The 9,068-nt window shown below is 49.7% G+C and overlaps 1 protein-coding gene across 1 annotated transcript; it reads left to right on the top strand.

Annotated features, from left to right (window-relative positions):
• Nucleotides 1-534: 534 nt before the first annotated feature.
• On the top strand, nucleotides 535-8,784 carry Ina (internexin neuronal intermediate filament protein alpha). The gene is made up of 3 exons (XM_027407098.2): nucleotides 535-1,599; nucleotides 6,701-6,825; nucleotides 8,466-8,784. Exons 1-3 carry the CDS (start codon nucleotides 535-537, stop codon nucleotides 8,782-8,784), a joined length of 1,509 nt encoding a protein of 502 aa, XP_027262899.1.
• Nucleotides 8,785-9,068: the final 284 nt, after the last annotated feature.

Below are 9,068 nucleotides of genomic sequence, written 5' to 3'. Positions count from 1 at the left end.
GATGCCCACTCTCCCTGGGGGCGGGGGAGGGAAAACAGGACCTCGCGCCCTTGAGAACTCCGGGGTGCGGACGAGAGTGAAGGACACCTTTCAGAAAACCTACTCTCCACGGGGGATAAAGGCAGAAGGAAGGACAGGCTAGGAAGCCACCGAGCTGAGCTGAGCGCTCTCCGCCTGGGACGTCCAGGTTGTTTGGACTCCCCTCCCCTCCCCTCCCCTCCGGCCTCTCCCAGGGCAGATTCTTGGGGCCCAGGAGCTGCGGACAGGGAGGGGCTCGCACGCCGACGGCCCAGGTCGGTGGCGCAGCGCGACGCGGCGCGCAGCTGCGGTGACACTGCGCCTCCCGCCCCCGCAGGCCCCCCTCCTCTCCCCGCTAGATCGGGAGATGAAGCTCCGCCTCTAGCGCGTCGCCCCGGCCCCGCGCCTTAAAAGCCCCGCACACCGCCCCCGCCGCGCCCAGGCTCGCCGCACCTTCGCGTCCTCGCCGGGTCCCGCCGCTGCTGCAGCCGTGCGCCCGGTCCCGACCCCGGCACCATGAGCTTCGGCTCGGAGCACTACTTGTGCTCCGCCTCCTCCTACCGCAAGGTGTTCGGGGACGGCTCGCGCCTGGCCACGCGCCTCTCCGGGCCGGGAGGCTCCGGCAGCTTCCGCTCGCAGTCGCTGTCCCGCAGCAATGTGGCCTCCACGGCCGCCTGCTCCTCGGCCTCGTCTCTCGGCCTGGGCCTGGCCTACCGCCGGCTGCCCGCGTCCGACGGGCTGGACCTGAGCCAGGCGGCGGCGCGCACCAACGAGTACAAGATCATCCGCACCAACGAGAAGGAGCAGCTGCAGGGCCTCAACGACCGCTTCGCCGTGTTCATCGAGAAGGTGCACCAGCTGGAGACGCAGAACCGCGCGCTCGAGGCCGAGCTGGCGGCGCTGCGGCAGCGCCACGCCGAGCCCTCGCGCGTCGGCGAGCTCTTCCAGCGCGAGCTGCGCGAGCTGCGCGCGCAGCTGGAGGAGGCGAGCTCGGCGCGCGCGCAGGCCCTGCTGGAGCGCGACGGGCTGGCCGAGGAGGTGCAGCGGCTGCGGGCGCGCTGCGAGGAGGAGAGCCGCGGGCGCGAGGGCGCCGAGCGCGCCCTGAAGGCGCAGCAGCGCGACGTGGACGGCGCCACTCTGGCCCGCCTGGACCTGGAGAAGAAGGTGGAGTCGCTGCTCGACGAGCTGGCCTTCGTGCGCCAGGTGCACGACGAGGAGGTGGCCGAGCTCCTGGCCACGCTGCAGGCGTCTTCGCAGGCCGCCGCCGAGGTGGACGTGGCCGTGGCGAAGCCGGACCTGAGTTCGGCGCTCCGGGAGATCCGCGCCCAGTACGAGTCTCTGGCCGCTAAGAACCTGCAGTCGGCCGAGGAGTGGTACAAGTCCAAGTTCGCCAACTTGAACGAGCAGGCGGCGCGCAGCACCGAGGCCATCCGAGCCAGCCGGGAGGAGATCCACGAGTACCGGCGCCAGCTGCAGGCACGCACCATTGAGATCGAGGGCCTGCGCGGGGCCAATGAGTCCCTGGAGAGGCAGATCTTGGAACTGGAGGAGCGGCACAGCGCTGAGGTGGCCGGCTACCAGGTAAGGAAGGGCGGCTGCGCAGCGTAGGAAAACGAGTGCCCTGCCCCTTGCCGCGGCGCGTAGCTGCACTCCCTGTAAACTGGGGCCCCAAGGAAACCAGGAGAGGGAAAGGCGGGGGAGAGGAGTGTTGGCTGGAGGTGTTGGCAAACAAAAACAAAAACAAAAACTCGCGGTCCCATGCGTGCAGCCTCAAATGTGAACTGTATGTGCTTGGAAGCTCTGTCAACCCCTTATTGTCTCCGCACTCTATTTTGGGTGATGGGGGAGTTTTAGGGACCGAACCCAAGTCTTCCTGCATGTGCTAGGCGGATGCTGTAACACCGAACTACAACCGCCACCCCCAGTCCCTCGTCTGAACTCCGCTAACAAAGAAGTCTTCAATCTTTTCGAGAGTCTAACCGTGCCTACCTGTTACCAAGAGTATAAACACACTAAAAGAGCAGACCCAGCCCCTCTGGCAGGCCCAGAAGGAGAGCTCACAGCCTCCAAGTGGTCCGGTCCTTAAGTACCTGGTTTGTTTAGTTGGCTTTGAAAGGACTTTTCTGGGACTTAAAATTGATATTTATAGAGTATGGTCTGTTTTATGGTTGGGAACTGGGCTCATTTTCTTGAGGTTTTCTCTAAAAGGAGTGAGAGCGGGCATAATTAAGCTAGTGACAACTGCCTTGCCCCACCCTTACCGCCCCTCCCAAACCTGCGCGCACACACATGCACGCGCAGTCTCCTCGTCCATCTAGACAGTTCTGACAGTTCTAAGAAAGCGCGGAATGTGGGGCGCTGTCCGCAGTGCTGATCTCTAGTTGCTCCCGCCTCAGAAATGTCTCCTGCTTCGTTATGTTTCCAAACTGTCCCAGTTAGGAATCTCTGGGCCTCGAGGCAATTAACTGCTTCAGTTTTTTTTTTTTTTTAAGTTCTATAATACAATCAGTCTTGGCTTTTGAAAGTCAAAGTTCATTTTGCAGCAGCATCAATTTTCACCTCCATGGATGGCTCAGCACTTAACAAAAATCATTTAATCTGCTCCACAGCTGTGAGGTCCCATTTGAAAGCTCAATTACCTTAATATTTTTCCAGCTAAGTGCATGTGGCAAATTACAGAGATGGTTTCTTTGTTATAGGCGACATTTTTTTCATCTTCCCCTGCTCTGTAAGCTCTATGAAGGTCATAATTGGCTCTTTCTTCCCAACAAAGCCACTGTGTCCTCAGTTTCACTGCATTGGACATTCTAGTATTGTGACTACAAAGGGCACAGATAAAGAAGATAGGATGAATGACAAATGTAGAAAAAATACAAAATTACATGGTTTAAATACAAGGAACAATAAAAAGCTCCTTTGAATAGAAAGTCTATAATTCAGAAACTTCAAATTATTTTAGCTGGAATTGAATTTTACAGTTGATAAAATTAATGTGTTTGGGGAACACTACTAAAAACAGAACCAGGAAATGGCATGATATTTCAAAAGTACCATTTTAGTCAGAACCCAAAGAATTATTGATATGCAGGTATTGATTGTCCGTTTATGAATGACTCCCTTTCATAAAAGGAAAAGGCCTGTTTGAAATGTCTGTTTGGCTAGTCTGATATTACAAGTAAATATTCTTGTTTTGCTACAAAAATCTGTAAGTTGAGCTTTTCTGCCTGTGTCCCAGGCCCTGGATGACCTGAATAAATCAATCACACTTAATTAAGATTTCTTCTCTTCCAGAAGCCTCAAATGTTGAATTAAATAGTCTTCTGGACGACTAGCCCTATATTTCTACAAACAGGGTAACTTGCCCCAAACGGTCAGCTGAATTGGGCTCTTCTGTGTCCTCCTTTTGCTTGTTCTATGAGGTGGAGATGATATTATCTGGCTTATTAGCTTTCTGTGTTAGAAAATAGTAGGGTGGTCTAGTCAAGGTCTGGGAAACAAAGGGCAGGAGAACCTGCAGACTCTGCAGCACTGTCCCCATCAGCATTAGCTTCAGGGCCTCAGTGGACCTGCTGAGGGGGTGGAGAGAGGCCAGATAACACAAAGCTATTTCCTACCCCTTGGGACCTAACGCTGGCTGGGGTGGGGCCCACGGTTTGACCTGCAAGCACTAAGGCTTGCTGTCCCTGGTTGTTTCCCAACAACCTTAGTGCTCGTGGAGGTGGAGAGCCTCCTAGCTGTGAAGCCATTGTCTACTGGCCCCTTTACCTCCTCCCCTTTCACTGCAGTTGTAATGGAGGTGTTCTTTCCCTTCTGGCTCAGAGACTCCTTTACAAGCTTTCTGCCCTCTCGAAGACAAGAGAAAATGCCCATTAAAGTCCTTTTCCCTACTCCAGAGAGCTGACAGCCTATTTGAAGACAGAAAGCTTAATATACTTTCAAAAGGACAAAGCGTGATTCAAGGTGACACAGTAAACATACCATAGGAAGAACTAGGGCTGTTGTCATACAGGCCAAAGGCAGCCATGCTTTGCATAGAACAAGGCATTCCTTTTATTTCTGACAGAGGACACTTTCTAGTCCAGGTGTTACTAAGGATGTACAGAGGCTGTCTCAGAGGGAACCAGCTTTCAGACCTATGCTGTAAGCATCTTAGAAAACCAAAGCTTTCCTTGAAAGACCTTGCTGAGCAGTCAAGATTACTGCCGGTTAATGCTCCCCAGGGAGGTAAGCCAAGGCTACCCTCTTTTCCAATGTGAGGCTGGAGCCCAGCCTAATTAAATAGCAGGCAGGGTCTGGCCCTTGGGAGACCAGAGGCGGCAGTGCTGCGTATAAACCTATAGCTTGATAGATCCATTTGTGAAATTAGGATTCAAGGGAGGAGCGAACTCATTTTTTTAAAAGCTGTTCCATCTGGTCACCACCCCAATCTCACCCTGTGTTACCTGGACCACCACAATAGCGTCTTTACAAGGATAAATTTAAATCAGTGATCTAAACTCCGAGCACACCAAGACCAAGGAGCAGCTTCTTAAAAGAGAGATTCTCAGACCACATCTGAAGAAATGGATTCAGTATTCCTTAGGTAGGGACAGGAATATGTTTTTTATTCCATTTTGTAAGACTGTGTAGCCTAAATTGGGATTGAACTTAAAGTCTGTTCTGTAGGCATGCCCCATCACACCCTGCTAGGAATGTGCATTTCCAATGGAAGTGTTATTTCATTTGTTGTTGGTTCTCAGACCGACTGGAGAGTATTGACCTAAACCACATTTTCTCGTAAAATATGACTTTAGAGGGTGATAGAAGACAAGGGCAAAGCGAAGCTAGGAGTAAGAATAAGGACGTGTGGTTCCTGTGGGTAACGGTACATTAACATCCGCTCTCCCTAGCTAGGTGATTATGCTTAGCCGAAGTTCTGTATGGCCTGCACTCTGGTTCACCTGGCCAAGGTCTCCCACTCCCACCCCTAAAGTGAGGAAACGGGCACACTGCTGTTCCTTTTCTTCCCTGCAGATGAAGTGTGGCCATGCTTTGTCTTTCTCCCCACCTGCCTCCTTCCAACCCTGGGCCAGATGCTTAGCTGCTCCAGGAGAGAGCCCAGCTGGAGCAGGGAGGGCCACCTCTCTCCAGTTCTCCAAGCTAAGCCTGCAGCAGCTGCATGGTTGGGGGAGGGGGCAGACTGCAGCACTGCTCACATTTCCTGCTGGAGGCCATCTTTGGAGGCCCTATGAAGGGCAGCAAGACAGCCCAGTGCGGGGAGGAGTGTACAAACAAAGACCAGAGCTTGGGGAGCCATCGGTGACAGTGGTCAGCAGTTCAGTCAGCTCCTTCTGAAAGGAGCTGGGATACACTTTTTGTCTTTAGTCCATAAAGTAGCCATGTGAGATATTTGACATACACATGGAAGAAACCCTCACCTGCCTAGAATTCAGCTCCCCAGCAGCCTCTTTTTCCAAAAACAGCTGTGAAATAAAAGCAGTTAATAAACGATCAAATTAACCTGCTGATGAGACCAAACATTTACCTCTAAACCACATAATGGGAAGTTGGACCACTGATGCCCTCAGCCTAACAATTCTTATTGTGATTCCTCAAAAACAAAAACAAAAACAAAACACAATTCCTTATTTGAGTTTCAAGCCTGCAGAAGGATAAAAAGGGAGACCACTAAAGTTAGGCATTGACAAGAACACTTTTCAGGACAAAGAAAGGCAATAAACTGCAACATCAAGACAAACACTGCTCTTTGGAACCATGTAGGGTAGAAATGAACATCAAATATGTCTAAAAGATAACACATGAAATTATAGAAAAATAACATCGTTTCCATGGCCCTTGATTGCTGAGAAAGACTGTATTAGTTTCATGCCCTAATAGTAAGTGGCATTTGCCACCTTAAAATGTTTTATGTAAATTATCATTCTGAGGGATGTTTGAAAGATAGCTCAGCAGGCAAAGGCAGTTAGCACCAAGCCTGACAGCCTGAGTTGGTACTCAGACTCCACATCCATTCCCAGGACCTACCTAGCCGGAAGACAGAACCAACTCCTACAGTTGACGTCTGGTTCCACATAAGCCAGGTGACATATACCTGCCCCCACACATAAACAAGTCAGCAAATAAATAAATGTACAAAAATTCAAATAATCATTTTCTTTTTAAAAAGCTGGTGCTTTGAGTAATATGCAGCCATCTATCCAACATTAGATTTTTATTACATATAGGGCTGGAGAGAAGGCCCAGTTGTTAAAGAGTGTTTTGCTCATTTAGAGAACCTGAGTTCAGTTCCCAGCACCTACATCAGGTGGCTCACAACTGCTCGTAACCTTAGCTCTGGAATATCTTACCTCTGTGGGTACCTATACTCACACTCACAGACATACAAACATACATACACATATGTACACAGTCAAGGAAGGACCCATGAAACCTCCCTTGGTAGAAGTTCCCAACCCTCAGTCGGCATCTAAATTTCCCAAGAACCTTTAAGGAGGAAAAATGCAAATGTTGAGTCCCTACCCCAGAGCAAACCACACAGAATCTACGCTGGACACAGACTGCTGTGCAAGTATTCTATCAGTTCCTTATGTGATTTTAATGTGTAGTCAGGGTTGAGATCCTGCCTGTGGAAATGCCAATTTTTGCTACTTTGGTCTAAACATTTTGGATATGTACTTTCCAGGATAGCATTGGGCAGCTGGAGAATGACCTAAGGAACACCAAGAGCGAGATGGCACGCCACCTTCGGGAATACCAGGACTTGCTCAATGTCAAAATGGCCCTTGACATTGAGATAGCAGCTTACAGGTACACAAAAGGGGCATGTTTACTCTAGCAAAGCACATGCTCACCTGGGGGCAATGTCACTGCACAAGTGGCTCGGTGTGGTCTGTTTCTGACCAGTGAGGGAGGGTGGAGAGAGCATCTATCCAGTCCAGATGAACTGGCCCTTAAGTCCCTTTACTTGACGGTATCCTAGCTTCACCTTGCTAGTCCCGGAGTATTCTGCATACCTCTGTGGGCAGTTAAAAGGTACTGCAGGCATCTAGAGGTCAAAATGAAAGCCTGTCAGACTCTGAATTTAAAAATAGAGGTTGGGACCTGTCATGGTGGCGCCCACCTTTAATCTCAGCACTGGGGAGGCAGAGGCAGGCTGATTTCTGTGAGTTTGATCAAGTTCCAGGACAGCCAGCACTGTTACACAAAGAAACCCTATCTTCAAAAACAAAACAAGACAAAAATAGGGGTTGGGGCTAAGAGATGGCTTAGTAGTTAAAAGCACATATTACCCTTAAGGGATCCGAGTTTGACTCTCAGAACTTATATCAGGTAGCTCACAACTCCCTGTAACTTGCTCCTGGCCTCCCCAGGCATCTGCACTTGCTTACACACACACACACACACACACACACACACACACACACGCACGCACGCTCCCATCCTTACACACAATTAAAAATAATAAAAATGAATCTTTAAAAAATAAAAATACAGGGCTGGAGAGATGGCTTAGGGGTTAAAAGCACTGTCTGCTCTTCCAGAGGTCCTGAGTTCAATTCCCAGCAACCACATGGTGGCTCACAACCATCTGTATGTAATGTGATCTGGTGCCCTCTTCTGGCACCCACTGTATACATGACAAATAAATAAATAAATCTTAAAAAAAAAAAATACAGTCAGGCATCGGTGGTTTAATCCCAGCACTCTAGAGGCAAAAGCAGGTGGATCTCTGAGTTCAAGACCAGTCTGGCCTATAGAGCAAGTTCCAGAACAGCCAGGGCTATAGTAAGACAAGACAGTAAGGAGTTAAAGGCCAGCCTCAGCTACATACCAAGGCCAGTCAGGGCTATATGGGACCCTATCTCCAAAAACAAAAGAACAAACAAAGAAGCAACAGCAGAGCCCTATTAGAGTAATGAGAACAAGACAACAGAGCCACTGTGATCTGGTGCTGTTTAGGTTGAGTGACAGTCACAGCTTGTTCTATTCCTTTCATACATGGAAAAGCGTAAGTCTCAAGTGTGGGCTAGACTAGGCAGTTAGTTTCTGACTCCTCTGTGGACTTCTCACTTCCTCACCCCTTTACAGTTAAGGTGTTAATTAGGGAAATTACTTCTCTCCAGAGCTTTGTAGACTCTAATTGCCAAAAATGGGTGTCTAATGTGGCCAAGGGAGGGTTATATGTTTCCCTGCAGGAAAACAATTTGTGAATGGGATAGGTTTCCTTTGACAATACTTGGAACAACATGGGTATGGGAGGGGAGAGAGAGCATCCATGCATGTGCATACCAGTCTCCAGCTCCACGAAGTATTACTGTCTCAGTCTCATGAAGAAACTGCATGTTCTTTGGAGCCTCTGATGTGAAAAAGGACGGGAGAGTTAAGTTCTTTAAACAAAGTTGGTAACCTGAGTCCTGATGGCGAGCTTTTCTCTGTTGAACTTACAGGAAACTGCTGGAGGGCGAAGAGACACGATTTAGCACCAGTGGGTTGAGCATTTCAGGGCTGAACCCCCTTCCCAATCCAAGTTACTTGCTTCCTCCTAGAATTCTTAGTTCTGCAACCCCCAAAGCCTTATCCACTGGGCTTTCGCTTAAAAAGGAGGAGGAGGAGGCAGAGGAGGAAGGGGCTCCTAAGGATGCCTCTAAGAAAACATCCAAGATAGGGGAAAGTTTTGAAGACACATTGGAGGAAACGATAATATCTACGAAGAAAACCGAGAAGTCAAATATAGAAGAAACTATGATTTCAAGCCAAAAAATGTAATTCCATTGCTTGAAAACAAGAGGTAATGCCTAAGAGGGAATGCACTTGACTTATTCTACAGCTTACTTCTGAACCACACCACCTATCACCGCTATAGAATGTCTTTAAGGCTTCACTGTCATATTTAGTACTGAACCCCTACTTTCTCCAGTAGGAAAGCTGCCTGTAGACAGGGGCAAACTGCAGTCCTGGAGCGGTCAGAGGAGTTCTCTAAGGACACAGCTTTCTCACCCACAGCTCAGGCTTCATAGTGACAGATGACTCGGGTGCAGAGGAAGGTGCTA

Source organism: Cricetulus griseus, chromosome 3, assembly GCF_003668045.3.
Source record: "Cricetulus griseus strain 17A/GY chromosome 3, alternate assembly CriGri-PICRH-1.0, whole genome shotgun sequence".
Taxonomy (NCBI): domain Eukaryota; kingdom Metazoa; phylum Chordata; class Mammalia; order Rodentia; family Cricetidae; genus Cricetulus; species Cricetulus griseus.
Note: the sequence above shows the minus strand (reverse complement) of the source record. Positions and strands in the feature narration are given on the sequence as shown.